The sequence below is a fragment of the Macrosteles quadrilineatus genome, unplaced genomic scaffold, assembly GCF_028750875.1.
Source record: "Macrosteles quadrilineatus isolate MER2022 unplaced genomic scaffold, UCM_ALF_1.0 Scaffold_1__1_contigs__length_201487025, whole genome shotgun sequence".
Classification (NCBI taxonomy): Eukaryota; Metazoa; Arthropoda; class Insecta; order Hemiptera; family Cicadellidae; genus Macrosteles; species Macrosteles quadrilineatus.
Genome location: NW_026542594.1, coordinates 186,409,190 through 186,429,376, shown reverse-complemented (window position 1 = coordinate 186,429,376; position 20,187 = coordinate 186,409,190). Strand labels below are relative to the sequence as shown.

The following is a 20,187-nucleotide window of genomic DNA, read 5'->3' as shown; positions in this document are numbered from 1 at the left end:
TGAGGAAATAGCCTATGAGTAATTAATTCGTTATGACTATTTTGATCAATTACAACATACTGCTGAAGGCCAGCAAGATGTGATTGAAACTTGAAACTGATACTTTAAACTAACTCAAAGTGTTATTGGGCATTACAGGGGCCAATAAAAAACTAATCAGTTTTAATTAATTTATTTCCGAGTTATATTTAAAATTACCATTATTTATTTGTGACCGATAATTGTGGTATTTAATTTAAGAATATTTAATCGTTTTACAAAAACTGTGGTATTAACGACAAATAAATTAATAGTTAAGTATCTTCCTCAAGTTCAGAGATTTGAATTTCGCGGGTGACCTATTATTACTCAGCGCAGCGCATGAGTCGTCTGTGTGGAATGACGTATCATAAAATCTCTGATTACCACACTAATTGAGATCTTGAAAGAAACTCTCTTGAACAGGTCAAGCTTATAAATATATTAACATTAATATTTATTATTTCTGTATTATATTTAACAATTTTTCTTTCTATCAGCCTGTGTGTAATGATTTATTACAGCTGAAAAGTTCAACAAAATTCGGTCGTTGACTCAAGTATTGGGTTTGCTGGTGTTGGTCTTTGGTGGCCATCTTGTATTTTCCAATCTGAAGTCTTTTTGATAGCGGTTTCATTGTCCAATTTAGAGGCAGTGTTAGTTAATTTATAACCAGATTATGGCTTTAAAACGAATTAATAAGGTGAGTCTAATGTTTGATTACCAGTTTACACATACAAATGTTATTTTTATTACTTTTATTTCGTCGAAACACATGGTTTGTTCTTGCTCCCAGGACCTTTGGTAGGATACAAGTTTGCATCGATGAATACATGGCAAACACATTTCCTTATTTCATATCTTAAATATTAGGTAAAAGTGAGATAATGTAAGCTTATTTATCGATATTTTGATTCCTTTTACTGTCTTAGGACTGAAAAGAACCTCTCTGTTACTGTTGAGCATTCTTAGCTTTCGGTTTTAATTGAGTAAGTTACACCTAAGCACTTTGAGGGCATTCCAGGAAGTAGATTTCTTCAAGTTAGTACCAGATCATGCCGTACTTGAAATATTTATTACTGTATAATTATAGTGCCAAATAAATAACAAACAACATGGAGACCAAAAACTTGGACTCAGAGAAGTGATGCTGATGACTTAACCTCAATAACTTACAACAGGCCTTAGGCCTACAGGCATCTAGGCCTATCATGAGTAAACTTAACGGCTGCACTTTACTTTAGGTCCTACACTCATTCGAATGAAAATATCAATTATTCGATTGTTTCATTCGATATGTCGTTTGGTTAGTAATCGGGTTGTTAACCTTACCTAACTAACCAAACGATATATCGAATGAAGCAATCGATTAATCGATATAGGCCTACCGATCGATATTTTCATTCGAATGAGTGTAGGACGTCAAGTAAAGTGCAGCCTGAAAATTTTCCAAAATATTTTATTGACCTAAAAAATTTTTTGAAACAAATGTTCCTTATGTTATATGTATAATATTGAAGCCCATGATTTTCCAAACAAAATGGTATATAGAACAGTATAATTAACATTGTTTTCAAGCTTCTCAGATCCGTTTTAATAAAACCTTGCAAATGAGCAAAAAATAGGCAGACATTAAGGCCAAAACAAGGGACACTCGGAGGGTTAATCGATATATCGATCGATATTTTTATTCGAATGAGTGTAGGACCTAAAGTAAAGTGCAGCCAACTTAACTTAGTAGTGGTACTAATTATTGTAGTGTAGGGTACCATGAGAAGCAAATCATTGGTTAAACTTAGGCCTAGGCCTAGCACCTAGCCTACCTATATTAACCTTAGGCCTATTAACATGAATTTTGGGGGTCTTAATTAGACTAGCCTAGGCCTATATGAGTAGCCTACGTTTCCCAGGTTATCGAGAATGGCAACTCATTAGCCTATAGCCTAGCCCATAACTTTCTGGGACTCTAACTTAGCTTTCCTCATGATTGTTGTTTTAATTAAATAATAGGCCTATGTAGGCTAAACTTAAGTGCTGCGGTGTTATGTGTCGACGCTTCGGGATTGACTGAATCAGATTGTATTGGTTATCATTGTTTTCACCAGATTCTTTGAGCTAGGTTGAGCTAGACTATCTTCCGATGTTTGTTTCTGGACGCTTTTCATTATCGTACCGATCATAATTATTGTAGCAGACAGATGACGTGCGTATTTGTAAACAACTTGGTTAACCTCGCATCGATGACTGATGTGTTTTGTTACGTTTAGACCTATTTCTTACATTATCACTGTTTTTAAAATAAACAGTTAGGCCTACAAGTTAAGTTAGCTTATTTTAAGTTAACTTAGTCGATCATTTTTGTTGCTATGAGATTGATGCACATGATTTTCCAAACAAAATTGAGGTTAGGCCCTATTTATGGTTTCTGAACTGGGCTATGCTAATATTGATTGAAACTATCATATCGATCAGTAGACCTTCATGCGATTTTTTCATTATCAGCAAGTTTGGTTAGTTAACTTAGGTTAGGTTATGACAGTTTCATTATAATAGATCCTATATTTAAAAATTTTGATAAAGTTATTAAATTCAATCAAAGTCAAAGTCCTTTATTCAGCCAGATTAACAATAAGTTATATTGCATTGGCCAAGTCAAGAGATTACATTTACAGTAGACTCCCTCTTATCCGGACACCTTTTAACCGGACTACACTCGACGGAAATGACATCTCTTTAACCGGACTATTTTTATCAGCACATTGGTTTAACCGGACTAGATCGGCAGGAAGTGGGCGGTACTGTAACGACTGTTCTCGTGGGAAAGATTTGAGGCCAGTGATGACATGTCTAAATACAATGCTCTCCTAAATTTAAGTCGAATATCACCGTAAACGGTCCAATTTAATGAGTTCTTGGGGACGTCGGCTTAACCGGAAAAACCGTTATCCAGACTGGCCTCGGTCCCGAGGAGTCCGGATAAGAGGGAGTCTACTGTATTATGAAATTAATTAACTAGGTACTAAATACATTAGCCTATATATCCTCGAATTTGAGCAACAGGTACACTACCTAATTCAAGGGACATTACAAACCTTTACGTCCACAGTTCAATAGAGTAGGTATGGTTTAACTCACTACATGTTTTACCTATACATAGGCATTGTCAAGTGGTCCTTCAAGAACGTTTGATCCATTGTAGACTCTTCAAGAAATTCAAATAAACACATAGGTATAAAACAACACATTTTACGATAATAATTTAACAATTAGTAGGCCTTCTGTTAACCGGTGTCAGTACAGAGTCTATGCCTCCCGAGTCTGCCTCCGTACCGTGACCGGTTTAGTAGGCCTAAAATTGTTAAATGTTTAATCGTACAATGTGTCCGTCTTATATGTTAATTTATTTGAATCAACTTGACGAGTCTAATGAATGATATGTTCTTGACAATTCCTATGTTTAGGCAAACGTGTAGTGAATTTGACCATACTCTATTGAACTGTGACCGGTAATAATAATAGTCAAAATACTAGGGTTAAATAAAGATCGGCTTGGGTTTAATAGGCTAGACAGGTAGTAGGCTACTGTTACCTGTTCAAGATTCAAGGCAGTAATTAAGGACTGGTTGATGGAAAACCCTTTTTATGACCTGACTGAATTTTATAAAGTAGGACTACCAGTTTTGTTATATAGGTAATGCTCATGCACTGACTGCCTTAAATGGCTACTTTCTTGCCTGTTTTTTTTTTTTTTTTTTTTTTTGCATGGTTTTGCTACAGTTTTGTTTTGCATGGTTTTATTTGTTTCCTTATTATTATATTTATCTAACTTGCATTTATTTGTGAATCAAGAGGATGGACTATTTATTATTTACTTTGTATTGTAAGTGACTTAGCCTATTGCTTTTGCTTGGTGGCCAAATAAATCATTGAATCATTGATACCCCCACCTCACCTAAAACGTGAAAAATAAAACGCTTTTAACTATTCTACATTTATGACCTCAAATACAAACTGTCTTAAATTACTTTTTGGTGCTGAGACCTCCTTTTATTACTAAATTAAATAGGCTATAGGCTATTCAAACAATCTTAACCCCAACTCACTAGTGGATGCAGGAGAATTTGAGGTTTTGGGTTGGGGAGAGGTTTAATCATCAAGAGATATAAGGGAAATTAGAGGGGTGAAAAGGTAATTAATGCGTAATAATTAGCCGGTGAAAATGGATAATCTTCCGACAGGTATGAAAGATCTCCCTGGAATATGGGATAATATTCCCCAGAAAAGAGAAATTTAGTCAATACAACCCTAAACATTTGTCTTTGTAGTAACTGCTGTAGTGCTGTGTCGCATGATATGTTGGAGCCTCTCCTATTAGTCTGTGATGGTGTCATACACTGATGTGGGGCTAAGATTGGAAGTAACAATCAATAACTGAATGCAAAGGCGTTAAAAGTACAAAGGTTACAAAATATCCAAATCCAACTTATCTTTAAAACATCAGATGAGCATTGATCTTATTTAAAGGCATGTGAGGAAGGCAGGTCTTAGGTTGGATTAGGAATGTTTTTAAGTGTACGTTGTAGTTATTTTTGTTTATTAATGTTGAAGCCTTCCGGAATTGGTAATCAATTATATCAGGTTACGTACCTTGACGTCCACAATTCCTCAATCGAACTTCCGTTGACTAGTCTAACTACTAAGTAGTCATTTTCAAAACGAACGTAAACAAACGTTCAATGAATGAAATATTTTAACGTTCCCTTTTGAAAATGACTACTTAGTAGTCGAAACTAGTCAACGGAAGTTTGACTGAGGAATTGTGGACGTCAAGGTACGTAGGTAACCTGTTGTACCATATTGTATTTAAAGCTATTGGAACATTGAGTTAAACAACGAGGTTACGATTTCCACAAATGTGTGTATAGTAAACAATCCGGTTAACTATAACCTACACTTAACCTTCCTAGTCTAACCTACATATGCAAAGGACTTAGGCCCTAATACAGTCACGAATCCATATAAAAAGCCCAGCAAGCCTTCACCACATGCTTTTTATTTGTCAAACTGAATTTAGAAATATAACAGCAAGTTTGGTTAGTTTAGAACAGTTCTAATTTATAATCAATACTTAAACTACATGTTTAAGCTTGATGTTAATGATTTCTAACACCTACATGGTGAAAACTAAAGCTTAATACTTTGCTTAAAACCGGGAAATTGCGGGATATACAGTGGGATTAGGCCTAGGCCTACAAGGGATTTTAGGGGAAGTGAGGGTGATTCTAGGTGTTAAAACGTGGTACAGTGACTTGTTGTTGCATTGCTATTGGTTGTGGTGATGTCATTGTGAAGCATTCTGGTTGGCTTGTAGTGTCTTTGTGAGTTCTCTGTCTAGAACCTTTCCTCCCTAATTTAGTTTGGTGTCGTAAAAATGGCGGACAAACTGTAGAGCAAATCGAGTGTGATATTTCTTTGTGATGTTCTTTTTATCGAATGCATGCAGAGGTCCTGTTTGGACATAATATCATTCCTTGTAACACACGGGTTGCTTGGAGGTGAAAGTGTTTTAAGTTGATGTGGGAATATGTGTTTGTTCAACGCAAGGAATCTTTTTTTTTCCTTTGTTGGCAAATTGCATTTGGCAAACTAGAGCAGACTCATATAATGACTTCATACAAACCTTGTAGAAGTTGGTTCTTTGTTTGGTTCGGACCACAGTAAATTATCTTTCTATCAAATATTTTTGTTGTGAGTAGTGTTGTTTTTATAGGATTTTAGATGTTATAACTGTACTAAATATACCTGGAATGGGTTAGCCTTATGTGTAAAAATGTTGTATTTTGAGGTTTTGGATTAAGTCGGGTTATGTAGGCCTAAGGTTTGGTTAGGTTCCAGTCATTAACTTAGTTTCATACTTTCACACTTTAGGAAGTGTGTTCATGGTGAGTTGGTTGTCGTCGTAATTATGTTATTTTAAAATTATGTCTGTATGGACACTAAATGTAGGCCTATTTCTTAGAATAATGGACAGTCGTTTTCTGAACGTTATCACGGTGTGAGGTTCTAACTTAGTTGTCCTCTAATTCAAACATTCTGTTGGCTAAGTCCGTCCAACTACCTCTACCACACCGGACTGCTCCTGTTGCCAAGCTAGCTATTGAATTATTAGTATTTTCATGATTTCAGTTAATCTGGGTTTTGGTTTAACGACGTGTGTTTAAAGTTGTGGTCTTATTGTATCTTACAATACTGAGTAAACAGAGCTCCAGAGCTGCCAGCAAACTCGTGTAATTATGTAGGTAAAGGGTGGACAAAAAAAAACAGGGACAATTTTAAAATGTTATTACTCAGCTGTTATAAAGGCTGGAGATTTCATTGATACGACAAAAGAAAGTTTATTTGATGCCATTTAGTGTATGGTTACTATGGATCATCAATGGTTACCACAACATCGTGCCTTTGTCATAGAGACTTTTTTGAAGAATAATTTGACTTTCATTTCTACTCAACGTCAATTTTGTTTTCACCTGAACATTGGCCGTAATAGTGCAACCCCAAAGCGAAAAACTATTTAAAGATGTGTAAGTAATTTCCAGAACACGTCTTCTGCAAGTCAAACCTAGTGGGATACCTCGGACTGTTCGAACGCGGGAAAACATTGAAATGGTTCGCGTGAGTGTCCTGCGTCGAGCGTCCAAAGCCAACCGTTTGAAAAACATTGCATTGACATTTAAATTTGCATAGGTTTAATTTTGAGTACAAAAGCCGTGTTTAGGACATTGTTTACCCATCTTTGAGTAGTTTATTCGGTTTGGGGCTGCACCATTACGGCCAAAGTTGAAGTGAACACGAAATTGACGTTGAGTAGAAATGAAAGTCAAATTATTCTTTAAAAAAGTCTCTATGACAAAGGCACGATGTTGTGGTAACCATTGATGATCCATAGTAACTATACACTAAATGGCATCAAATAAACTTTCTTTTGCCGCATCAATGAACTCTCCAGCCTTTATAACAGCTGAGTAATAACATTTGAAAATTGTCCCTGTTTTTTTGTCCACCCTTTACCTTGTTTATAATTCGTGGCTGCTGTGAACAAAATCACTTTCTTAAAATTACCTTAGCTTTTTATATTCTTATATGTATTTCTTAAAATCAGCTTATATTCTTACAAATATGAATTTTGAATATTCAAACTACCTAAGATAGCCTAGCCTAATTCAAGTTAGAATAAAAATGCCTAGACATTACAAGACCACTTTTCAAATGAATCCATTATATGGTCTGATTTTCTAGGGTGTTGTTGAATATAATTGTTAAAATAACATCCTTTTTATAAAAAATATGTTGTGAACAATTATTTATTTATTCTCTGCCTGTAAGCCTGTAGTAAGTTCATATAAAATTTGAAAAAAAAACACCAATATTTTTAGTTATTATTATTTAACAAAATATCTTTTGTTGGAAACCATTGATTGGTGACAACACTTATATTGCTTGATAGTGAAAGTTTTAAATCAAGTTCAATGCATTTAGAAAGCCCCATTGAATTTTGGGTACAAATTAAATACCATGTTTCCAGTATTCCAACCATTGAACCAATTTGCTCAATTACCCTAGTGTCTCTAATAATAGCAGATTGGCCTCCTTTACTCCCTCACAAGTCCACAAGGTATAATAACTTGGCTCCCATGACCATCTGCCAACTTGGTCTGGTCTGTCTCAGTTAAACTCCTAGTTTAAATTATGTACATATTATAAAGACGTGGTCCGGTCTAAACGTATTTTAAATTGGGTTATTTACAACATTTGTCATCATTGAACTTTGAAGTGTTTGTGTGGCGTTTATTAATTTGGGCTACTTATAATAACTACATTTTAAATCTTCATATTTATATCATAAAGCTGCAATTTCGACCCACCATGCGGAATGGCATACATTAGCATTGTCTCGGGGCAAGTGTGTTGGACACACAGCTGGCTTGTGCCAATAGACTCATGCCGATTCCAAACTGCCAAGTAAAAGGAAAAAGACCTCCAGATAAAAGGAAGTGGTACGGCCGCCATCGGCAGAGGGGCGCTGCTTTAGAATTCTGACGCATTTTATTTTGATCTAGGCTATGAAATGAAAGGCTCAATTTTGTAAGCATATCGATTTATTTGGTTGTAAATATTTGTTATTTAAAGTTTTTTTTTTATTTTTAGGCCTAAATACAAATTTACTGTAGTAAATCACAAAACCAATTTTAGTGTTTTATGTATTTTCCCAAACATGGAAGTTACCTCTGCATGCACCCGATGGCTATTTATGTGTCATTGCATGCAACAAAATGTTGATTAATAAAATGTCTGTGTGACCAGTGATATAATTTATTTATTTTCGTTATTATTAATTAAATAGATGTTGTTCCAGGAACTGCAAGACCTGGGTCGTGACCCTCCCGCACAGTGTTCTGCTGGCCCTGTCGGAGATGACCGTGAGTACAGTTTATTAAAAACTCCCTCGTAGTAAGTATTTTTAAAACCTAATTACAATATTTCAAGGTTCAAGCTGCATTATGCCCAAGAGTAGCTGGAAGCATTGACTTTTGTGTAGGCAGGCATCCTATCTAGATGGACCAGCTGTAGCAGATTTTTCATTAAAATGGAACATATGCCCTACTAGAATAAGTGTGCTACCATCTAAATTTTATATTTTCACTCACTATTCTAGTTCTAGGCCTACAGCTTTTTATACGTGTTATGAATCAATTTTGATATTTTGTTTATACAACAAGATAACGACACAGTAAAAAATAGGCATAATTTAATCATTGAATATTCATGGAGTTGGAAGGATTATTAATTTTTGGTGTAACCTGTGGTTTGGATTAATTTTGTGCCATAATACAATATATTATGGCAACAAAATATTTCAGATAAAATTTTAAATTAAAAAGTTCACACGAACAAGCTGAAGTTTATAAAACCAAGATTATAATCATATAATAGGTGATTACTGTACTGCAGTTAATGACATGTGTTTCAGTAGTTCAGAGCTTGTTCATAACTTTACAAACCTTTTGTTATCCTTAACTTTAAAATTGATTAGGTTATCGTCTAATCTTGCTCAATCTTTTTCAGTATTTCACTGGCAAGCAACAATTATGGGACCTGTAAGTATGAATTTTAATACACAAGTGGTGATGGTAAATTAAGATCTGAATAGTTTTATCACACCTTGATCCTTGTCGGTCACTTAGATACTTTTAACCAGATCATCCGCCATAACACACCTTGCACCATTGTTTTAAAGCGGGGTTTTCCTAAGTGTGAGTCACAGCTCTTAACTTGAAAGTCATCAACTAACTGGATGGTATTTTCCTAGACGTGGAGAGCAGAACCATTGCATAGGCCATTACATAATGATAGTGATAAGGTGATGTTGTGGATGCAAAAATATACTTCCTTTTTTATTACACTTGAAAGATACCATACACTTACACACAACTGTACACTACACCACACTGCGTATGGCCATTCACTTGTATGGTTCAGAGATATGGACACTAACAAATCAGATCCAGAAGAAGCTTTGAAAATACAGTAGGTTGCCTATACCAGATTTTACGCTATATGATAATGACTATGTTTAACTTGTTATGTGTTCAGTGGCGGTTCAAGGTCCTTGTCGAGAGGGGGGGGGGGGGAGAGGACTTAATGGGGGTCCTTCCCCAGAAAATTTGCTATTTTTAAAGCCATTTGGTGGCTTTAATGACATTTTTTTTAACGTCTAGAACTGTGTCCAAAATAAACCCCTTTATGTTTTTATGACAACAAATGTATTTTTAAATTTATATTTCCAGGTTCCAAGAGGGGGGCTTTGGCCCCCCTCATAACCCCCCCCCCCCACTTAGGAACCGCTACTGAATGCCTAATATCCCCTTTGGCTCAGCAAACAGTGACTGACTGGCCAATTGCACAACTGATATCTCTTATCTACACACAGTACTTCATATAATCTGTTCATGTTAGGCTACTAACAGTAACTTATCTTATTGACCTTTGTTTCCAGAGCTTTAACAAACAAATATTTTCCTTCTGGCCTTGACATATTATTGTTTTGTCAAATATTTTAAATTTACTCCAGCTTTACTTTTGGTAATGTAAAGACTTGCATTCATTGGTTTTAACTAAGTTACCTTATGATTGATTGTTTACATTTTATTTTAGGTTATCATAGGATGTTGAGCAGTTCACATACATATTGGTTGAAGGACTGTGTTTACAATAATAATATTACTTTATTTTCAATTGTCCACTCAAGTTTCCAGTATTAAGGTGTACCTAATCATAACAACTAGCTAAGGACGCCACACTTCTTTGTAATGTATTTTAACATTTAATTGTTTTTTCCAGCCTGACAGTCCTTATCAGGGAGGAGTTTTCTTTTTAACCATCCACTTCCCTACAGACTATCCATTTAAACCTCCAAAGGTACGTACTGGGATTTGTTTTATCTGTACGGTAATGTTTATTTAAGATTAAAATACAGTAAATGTTTGTTATTTCCTATTTTCATAGATCAAGTAGGCTACTGCACAACATTGAGAAATGGACTCCACACAGTCCTAGAGATTCACTCAAACTAGATTCTCAGGAAATGCACAACTACTGTCTTACATTTTCAGCTCTATTTTATTTAACGTAGGTTAAACACTTAAAAGGCTAAATATTTACATTGCTGGGGGTTTTTTGATAGCCAAACAATTTTTGTGTCGTCGATTGAAGCTCAGCGTTCTGTTTTTGCTGAAACTACAATATCTCAAGCTGTTAACGTAATATTGTTGATTTTCGGTACTGCAAGTAAGTTCTTTAAACTATTCTAAAACCTAAAGCCTGTTTTGATGTTTGTTTAGTTATCAGTTGAGTTTAAATGTTTGAGTGTGGATTTGATGATTTTCTCTTATTTAAGCGCTAATTTCGCAGCAAGCCTTTTACTCTTTGCTTACAATACCATTTTTCGACAAGCAATAGTTAAAAATCTTTTTATTTGGTTAAAAGATTTTTAAACTGTGAAATAACAAGAAGGAAATTTATATTTAAAGTTCTATGTCTTGTGTATGACATTTGTAACATAACAATGATGTTGATTGAGGTAATGTAAAACATTATTTGTCTTAATGGTTTATTTATGTTAATGTTTACATACTTTGTGTTGTACAACAGTTTGTTATATCTGATGTCCTAATAACAAAATTTAACAAAACTTATCTGTATATTTCCAGGTGGCGTTCACAACTAGAATTTATCACCCAAACATAAATAGCAATGGTAGCATTTGTCTGGACATACTGAGATCTCAGTGGTCACCAGCGTTAACAATATCAAAAGGTATGTGATTACAGTACAACTCCACAAACTCTGGGTCAGTTTACTTTTATCTATTGTACCCCATTTATTGTACACCCATAATATTTCAAGAAATTAAATTTAAATCATAGCCTACTGTTTAAAATTAAATTGGTAATGTTTAAAGGTTGATGTACCAAGGGTCATAGAACTAACCGTAAAATAATAGAAACAAAATTACGCCAAAATGAACGCCCAGTGTCACCAACATGAACTAGACATGAAAATAAATGTTGAATTAACAATGTGGTATTTAAGAAGTCAACTTGAGTTATGGTTAATCTATGTTAGTACTGCATCTATAGGGCTCGCCACCCTAAGTTGAGGCAGCCCAGACGGACGGGCAGGGTCATTATCGGCCGGTCCCGCCCGACCCTTTATAATCCGATTAGTGACACTTCCGTGAACGCTCTAGTTCCATAATTGTCATTAACAAAGTTAAAAACGGATGTATAAATTTAGTCTTTTACATTAATAACGTCGATTTAACAAACATTTTGGTTTTTGTCCCATCAAAATCGGACAATGTTTACGGTTTGTGAGCTATAAACAAAAAACAAAGTAGTGTAGATCCCAAAATCCATAAACCGTAAACATTGTCCGATTTTGATGGGACAAAAACAGAAATGTTTGTTAAATCGACGTTATTAATGTAAAAGACTAAATTTATACATCGGAGATTTTAACTTTGTTAATGACAATTATGGAACTAGAGCGTTCACAGAGGTGTCACTAATCGGATTATAAAGGGTCGGTCGGGACCGGCCGATAATGACCCTGCCCGTCCGTCTGGGCTGCCTCAACTTAGGGTGGCGAGACCTATAGATTACATTTGCAAAGCAAAACAGCAATATTCCGGCCAACCATATCGATCCTTAGGTCTGAGTTGAGGAGAAAATGACAGCATTAATGGTGCTTTAGAGGGTTGTGAACTTTTATAAAACCTATTGCAAACTAAGATTAATATTTTTTTGAGTTAATTTTAAAGATAGACTAAATGTATTTTTTATATTCAATATACAAAGTATTATTGAGCGGAGCAAGCAAAGCTCTTATACGTCGACTCTTAGGCTATGCATTTCGTAATATGCAAACTCCTCCTAGGCGGCTGAATCAATCGTTTTCAAATTTGGATGGTGATAAAGACTAAATTGGTGAGTGCCAACATCGTCACGGACCGGTTTCCCTCCATAGCATTTTAGGATTGTAGATACCTTAATCTAATCGTCATTAACAGTTCCCACAGTCCGGTCTGCTTGCATTTACTACTTCCTTCACCACTTCCTACGTCACGGACCTGTTTCTCTCCCTTCCCCATAGCATCTTAGGATTGTAAAATACCTTAATCTAATTGTGATAAACAGATACCACACTCCGAAAACAGCTAACATATACTACATCCTTCACCACTTCCTACGTCACGGACCTGTTTCCCTCCCTTTCCATAGCATTTTAGGATTGCAGATACCTTAATCTAATTGTCATAAACAGTTCCCACACTCCAGACAACTCACCTTGACTACTTCCTTCACCACTTCCTACATCGCGGACCTGTTTTCCTCCCTTCCCATAGCATTTTAGGATTGTAGATACCTTAATCTAATTGTCATTAACAGTTTCCACACTCCGGACAGCTCGCCTTGACTACTTCCTTCACCACTTCCTATGTCGCGGATCTGTTTTACTCCCTTCCCATAGCATTTTAGGATTGCAGATACCTTAATCTAATTGTCACAAACAGTTCCCACGGTCCGGACTGCTTGCCTTTACTACTTCCTTCACCACTTCCTACGTCACGGACCTGTTTCCCTCCCCTCCCATAGCATCATAGGATTGCAAATACCTTAGTCTAATGGTCATAAACAGATACCACTCTCCGAACAGCTCGCATTTACTACTTCCTACGTCGCGGACCTGTTTTCTTCCCTTCCAATAGCATTTTAGGATTGCAGATACCTTAATCTAATTGTCATAAACAGTTCCCACACTCCGGGCAGCTCGCCTTGACTACTTCCTTCACCATTTCCTACGTCGCGGATCTGTTTTACTCCCTTCCCATAGCATTTTAGGATTGCAGATACCTTAATCTAATCGTCACAAACAGTTTCCATGGTCCGGACTGCTTGCCTTTACTACTTCCTTCACCACTTCCTACGTCACGGACCTGTTTCCCTCCCCTCCCATTCCCATAGCATCATAGGATTGCAAATACCTTAGTCTAATGGTCATAAACAGATACCACTCTCCGAACAGCTCGCATTTACTACTTCCTACGTCGCGGACCTGTTTTCTTCCCTTCCAATAGCATTTTAGGATTGCAGATACCTTAATCTAATTGTCATAAACAGTTCCCACACTCCGGGCAGCTCGCCTTGACTACTTCCTTCACCATTTCCTACGTCGCGGACCTGTTTTCCTCCCTTCTAATAGCATTTTAGGATTGCAGATACCTTAATCTAATTGTCATAAACAGTTCCCACACTCCGGACTACTCGCCTTGACTACTTCCTTCACCACTTCCTACGTCACGGACCTGTTTCCCTCCCCTCCCATAGCATCATAGGATTGCAAATACCTTAGTCTAATGGTCATAAACAGATACCACTCTCCGAACAGCTCGCATTTACTACTTCCTACGTCGCGGACCTGTTTTCTTCCCTTCAAATAGCATTTTAGGATTGCAGATACCTTAATCTAATTGTCATAAACAGTTCCCACACTCCGGGCAGCTCGCCTTGACTACTTCCTTCACCATTTCCTACGTCGCGGACCTGTTTTCCTCCCTTCTAATAGAATTTTAGGAATGCAGATACCTTAATCTAATCGTCATAAACAGTTTCCACCCTCCAGACTGCTCACATTTACTACTTCCTTCACCACTTCCTACGTCACAGACCTCAAGCTAGTGTCGTCATTTGATTATATTTATGATCCATACCGTTTCTGTTGTAATATTAGGCCCCTGAATATGTGGTTTGACCTAGAAATAATTAGAACACAGATGAAACCATTGTTGTTCGAAAGTGAAAAGTATTGTGAATAACATATCAAGAGTCTCCAAAAATATCTTTGGTGGAACACCACCATTTTTCCAAAATGGCGGCCGAATCCAGTAGTTTTTTGCTTTTTATTGAAATTCTGACTTTCCAGTCAATATTGGTGAAAAGTCGTCAATACATTTAATGTTCCTCCTGAAATTACCTTTAAAATGATACCAAATACATGTACCTACAACAAAAAATAAACCCCGTAGAAATAATAAAATATTTCAAATAAAAATATTTGTTATAAATTAATGTAATAGTCCAAGCAAACTAAAAAAAAAGACACAGGGGTCGTATAAAAATTTGCAAGTAAACATTTTATGGTTTTATTTTCATTGTTGTGGTGTGCAGAATGACATACCAAAAGTTGCAAAAATCAGTCCACGGGAAACCCCTAAATTAAGGAAAAAATGGCGGCTTTTCCCAATATTGGACAAATTTTGCAACAAAAGATACCACATTTTTTTTGCACATTTTACGAGATATTGACTTGGAACCACGTACGAAATTTATTGGATGGTCCGTACTTAATTTCAATAGGGAATGCTTTTTGGGCCGCCATCTTGGATCAGCCATATTGGATCTGCCATATTGGATCTGCCATATTGGATATAAATATTTTTTAATGTAATTATAGTGTTGTGACACATCATTATGAACTAGATTTCCACGCTGATTTCAATGCTGAAATCCGTTTTTAAATAAGTTTTTTCGTTGCATAAGATATATTAAAACGAAATCTCTCCCCTATACATCAGTTATAGACGTATCGTAAGTTACTTTGAAAATGCGTTTGGATTATTTTTCTCCAGGTATTATTATTGCTTGCAGTTCGTTCTAGCCTTAAAATATTCAGTGATAAACGATCTTTCTTCTTAGTTAGCTTTCATTTTGTTTTATTTATAGTTAAAACAGACTAGTTATAGACAAGGTACAAACCCCAACACAAAATTAAATTAAACTTTTTTTATCAGTTTTTGTTAAAAGATTTATATCTCGGTTTGTTAATATGTTAACAAGTTCATTCTGGTATCAAAGTACTCAGTAAATGTTTGGCTTTAATTTTATTAATTATTAAATGACACATGACAAATTTAAAACGAATCATGTAGGCCTACCTTCAATGAACTATTGAATGAATTATTGTTATTTTGAAATTTGTCTTTAGTTAAAGACATTTATCCCCAATTCTAAATAACTCCCAATAAGGAATCCATAGCTAAAATAAAAGTCAATACTTGAACGAATAGCTATGACGAGTTTTTCCCGTTTTCACTCTGCACAACACTACAAAATAAAACCATAAAACGTTTTGTTGAAATTTTTTAAAGGCCATATCTTATATTTATCTAAATATAATTTCCAAGTTACACAGTTACAGTTATTTATAAGTAAGTTAGTCATATGTACCATCAGTCAAACACCACTCCCAATCTGTTGGATCTGCTGGTGAACTATTTCCACGCCATACTTGAACCTGATAGTACAACCTTAGACTGTGGTAGTTTTCAATGTGTTTTTAAATTGTCAAAGTACGAAACGTCCATAAGAAATGTATGGGGAGAGTTTTCGTTTTTATATATCTTAAAATTGTAAAACGCTATTTCAAAAACTGATTTCAGCATTGAAATCAGCGTGGAAATCTAGTTCATAATGATGTGTCACAACACTATAATTACATTAAAAATATTTATATCCAATATTGCAGATCCAATATGGCTGATCCAAGATGGCGGCCCAAAAAGCGTCCCCTATTGAAATTAAGTACGGACTATCCAATAAATATCGGTCGTGGTTCCAAGTCAATATCTCGAAAAATGTGCAAAAAAACATGTGGTATCTTTTGTTGCAAAATTTGTCCAATATTGGGAAAAGCCGACATTTTTTCCTTAATTTAGGGGTTTCCCGTGGACTGATTTTTTGCAATTTTGGTATGTCACTCTGCACACCACAACAATAAAAATAAAACCATAGAATGTTTACTTGCAAATTTTTATACGATCCCTGTGTACGTTATTTTTAGTTTGCTTGGACTAATTACATTAATTTATAACAAATATTTTTATTTGAAATATTTTATTATTTCTACGGGGTTTATTTTTTGTTGTAGGTACATGTATTTGGTATCATTTTAAAGGTAATTTCAGGAGGAACATAAAATGTATTGACGACTTTTCACCAATATTGACTGGAAAGTCAGAATCTCAATAAAAAGCAAAAAACTACTGGATTTGGCCGCCATTTTGGAAAAATGGTGGTGTTCCACCAAAGATATTTTTGGAGACTTTTGATATGTTATTCACAATACTCTTCACTATCGAACAACAATGGTTTCATCTGTGTTCTAATTATTTCTAGGTTTTGCTATTTATTTTCTTATTTTAAGGCGCCTATATCTGTGGAATGATGCTATCAGCTATTTCTTTATCTACTGCATTCAAAAGTCAACAGCTGATCATATGTCTTTGTTTATGTGTCAAATACTGCTTCCATAAGGATTACATTGAAACTTTGAGACCCAGTGGTTGATTTTTATAACATTATGTCAATTTTCGAACCGAGCAGAGCCTGGCCTACAGGCTTGAGGGATCAAGCTCAAAGTAAGAAAATCAAGCTCGAGCCTATTTTCTCAATACTCAATACAATAATGCCCAATAAAAAGTAAAAGCTTTTATGTCAGCAAGGATCACGCTCACGAAATTGGAAGATTAGGCCTACGCTTTTGCCGTGATCACGGATATCGACGAGAACATTTCCCCGCGAGTGACATTGACGATGTCTCCGCGGCCAAAGGAGATTTTCAATATTTGGCCGCGATAGCGGAAGACGATAATGACGTTTCTTTTTCAGCAAAAGATATATCTAGGATTTTGCCGCGATTGCGGAAAAATTGATTTCCCCGTCACCATCGACGGGTCGCGGGAGATATTACGCCGTGATATAAGATTGGGGATTGGGCTGTGAACGCTGGAGACCATGATCTCATAGGTTTGGTTACATTTGCTATCACGTTAGACTATGAAAATGTTTCTTCCATGACCACAGGAAGCCGATTTTGCCACGATCATGGAAGACGGTGATAACGCCTCGGGACCTCAGGAGATGCCTTGTCAAGTTTATTGCAAAAATGCAAGTTTAGGCGGTAATATATGTGAACATGTTTTTAAACATTATTGGGAGAGGGGGCCCGGCGAACAAACCTGCGGGGGGCCGCGGGCTCTTATTGCCGCCACTGACAATAACAAAAAGCTAAGACCACTTTGGGAACTATTTGACATGCCGCAGCTTTACTAACATCCATTAAATCGCCAGTTTCTCTATTAAAAGTGCAATCTTAGTGCAGCAAACACTTTTTCCAGTGGACTCTGTTGTCGGGAAATCTGTGCATTAGAGTGAACGCTTCAATTCACTTGTCGTCCAGACAAACCTCATCGGCCTCATTGAAAAATCTAAATCTATCTTTAAGTTCATCTAGTCATAAAAGAGTTGTAGTCATAATAACGAGCTGGTCGTATGCGAGGTGGTGGTGGTACGTAGTAGTCAACATAATCAAGATATTCCATAGTCACGTTCACTCTACACACAGCAACTAGTGAGTACAACACGACGGTACTATCACCACGAACTGAACCGTATTTAATGAAGACTGACTTATGATGTTTCCCATGACAATTAATTAAACTATTTCTTATAACTAATGTTAGGATGGGTTACCGTTAATGTTAGGTGGTTAAACTGTCTATGATAAATAAAATTTATATTTTACGCATTATTTTATTGTTAATATTGTAAAATAAAGAGGTTTACCGGTCAAAATAGTTTTGAAATGATAATACTTTGTTATCATTTATCTGTTGTTTCAAGTTCTTTGTATTTTTTTATGGTTTAAGCGACTTTTTGCCATTTTTACATACTTTTTCAATATGGCGTTGTGGGTAATAATATTGTTAAGAATTTAATGAGGAACAGTACTAAAACATTGGTTTTTAAAAAATAATAAAATTAAAGGAGCTAATGATGTAACCCAGCATGATCAGCATGATGTCTCCATAAACCTGCCTCCAACCAGGTCTGAGCTGGAGCCCAAACACCATTGTTCCTCAGAGCTTAGCTCATTTTGGGCTCTGACTTGACTCGTGAAGTCACCAAGTATATCCTCGAAAGAAGACTATCTGTAATTGGCCTCGTGACCAAAATTTTTAAAACCGGTCTTATTCCTGCATGCTAATTGTGTGGAGTTTATTGTTTATACATTATATGGTTTTTGCATGGTCAAATAGAGCTTGTGAAAACTCTAAGATGATACTTATTCACAATAAATTCCCAATGACACTAAAACTTATAGATACCTAAGCAACCAACAATGCATTATCAGCTGATTGGCAATGACATAAAGAATACGGGGAAACCAAATTTGAGCTTTTTTGTCGCTAAACACTAAACAGTGTCTTATGGCTCTTATAATTTGGGAGTTGTGTTTAAAAAACCCCATCCGGTTGGTTTCCAAGTATGTACACTATATTTGAATGTTTCATTATTACTATAAACCTGTATTAAAGCTTAACTATGATTCAAGGTTGATGGTATTATTTCCTGTACATTTTATAAATGAAAAAAATTATTTCTCACATTATAGAACACAATAAACAATCATAATAATTGTTAAATAAATAAGTAAGATAAATTTTAAAATACTCTATAAGTTTTCACTTAGGCCTAATCTATATTTAGTTATAGCTAGACCGTATGTGTGAAGATGATGTCACTTGGTCAGTTTGCTACAATTGTTGTTTGTTTTCAGTGTTGCTGTCAATTTGCTCGCTGCTCTGTGATCCCAACCCAGACGATCCACTAGTCCCTGAGATCGCAAGGATATACAAAACAGACCGAGAGAAGTACAACGAGTTGGCACGAGAATGGACACGCAAATACGCCATGTGATGATTCGGCCACTAAGTCAACACCCACGTTTTAACTAGTTTTCAAAAACTGTCAAATTTTTAAAACAATACATAATATTTTTTTCTGATGGTCGTGGGTGAATGAAGGGAAGATGGTTTGCGTTGCCTCAGGGATACAGCCCTTCTTCACCGATGTTTTACTATATGAGAGTGTAGATTGCTTTCATCTGAAATTATTGTTTTATTTATTTTAATTCAGGGAACTCTTCAAGTAATACAAACTGAGATAGTTCAACTAATACCTTCAATGTCCCTCGATGTCAAAATGTCCCGTAATAAACCAAATTAATTTTCCCTACTCATATTTATTCTACAAGTTCAGACTGAACTGTTAAATATTTCACCCCCTTTTTACAAAACGCTTCCTACTCAAAACAGTTCTCTTTTAAAGTAAATTTGATGGATTATTGTTATTTTATTATTCCCGCTAAGGTTGAAAACCGCTGTATTTTTGGAAGATCTTGTAAAAAGGGGACATTTTTGTGTGCATAAAGGTTATTCGAACAATGTAATTGAAATTGTCTTTATACACACAAAATTAATAAAGTTTCACTTTGTAAAGTACTGAGTGTTGTATTTTTGCCTGTGCTTTGATATGTACATTAACTGTTGGCTCGTAACAGATTAGATACTCATACGCTTAATGGAATTTTGGGGTTTTATTTATATTATTTTATTTATAGGAATGTTTAATACAACGTAAATTGATTACTTTTAAACCTTAAATTTATTATATCCTCATGACTCTTGTAAGAAGGTTTGATTTCTGTCGC

General features: G+C 35.5%; 1 protein-coding gene across 1 annotated transcript; it reads left to right on the top strand.

Moving 5' to 3' along the window:
* The first annotated feature begins 495 nt into the window (after positions 1 to 495).
* On the top strand, positions 496 to 19,978 carry LOC128991789 (ubiquitin-conjugating enzyme E2-17 kDa). Its single transcript, XM_054414980.1, has 6 exons — positions 496 to 721; positions 8,432 to 8,495; positions 9,142 to 9,173; positions 10,417 to 10,494; positions 11,286 to 11,391; positions 19,255 to 19,978. The coding sequence occupies exons 1-6, from the start codon at positions 698 to 700 to the stop codon at positions 19,392 to 19,394; spliced, it is 444 nt and encodes a 147-aa protein (XP_054270955.1). The 5' UTR covers positions 496 to 697; the 3' UTR covers positions 19,395 to 19,978.
* Positions 19,979 to 20,187: the final 209 nt, after the last annotated feature.

Bases quoted from the DNA above. Each gene is read 5' to 3' on its own strand.
- LOC128991789 (XM_054414980.1), top strand. From the start codon at position 698: ATGGCTTTAAAACGAATTAATAAG. The intron at 722-8,431 runs GTGAGTCTAATG...ATGTTGTTCCAG, and splicing joins CTTTAAAACGAATTAATAAG to GAACTGCAAGACCTGGGTCG. The intron at 8,496-9,141 runs GTGAGTACAGTT...AATCTTTTTCAG, and splicing joins TGGCCCTGTCGGAGATGACC to TATTTCACTGGCAAGCAACA.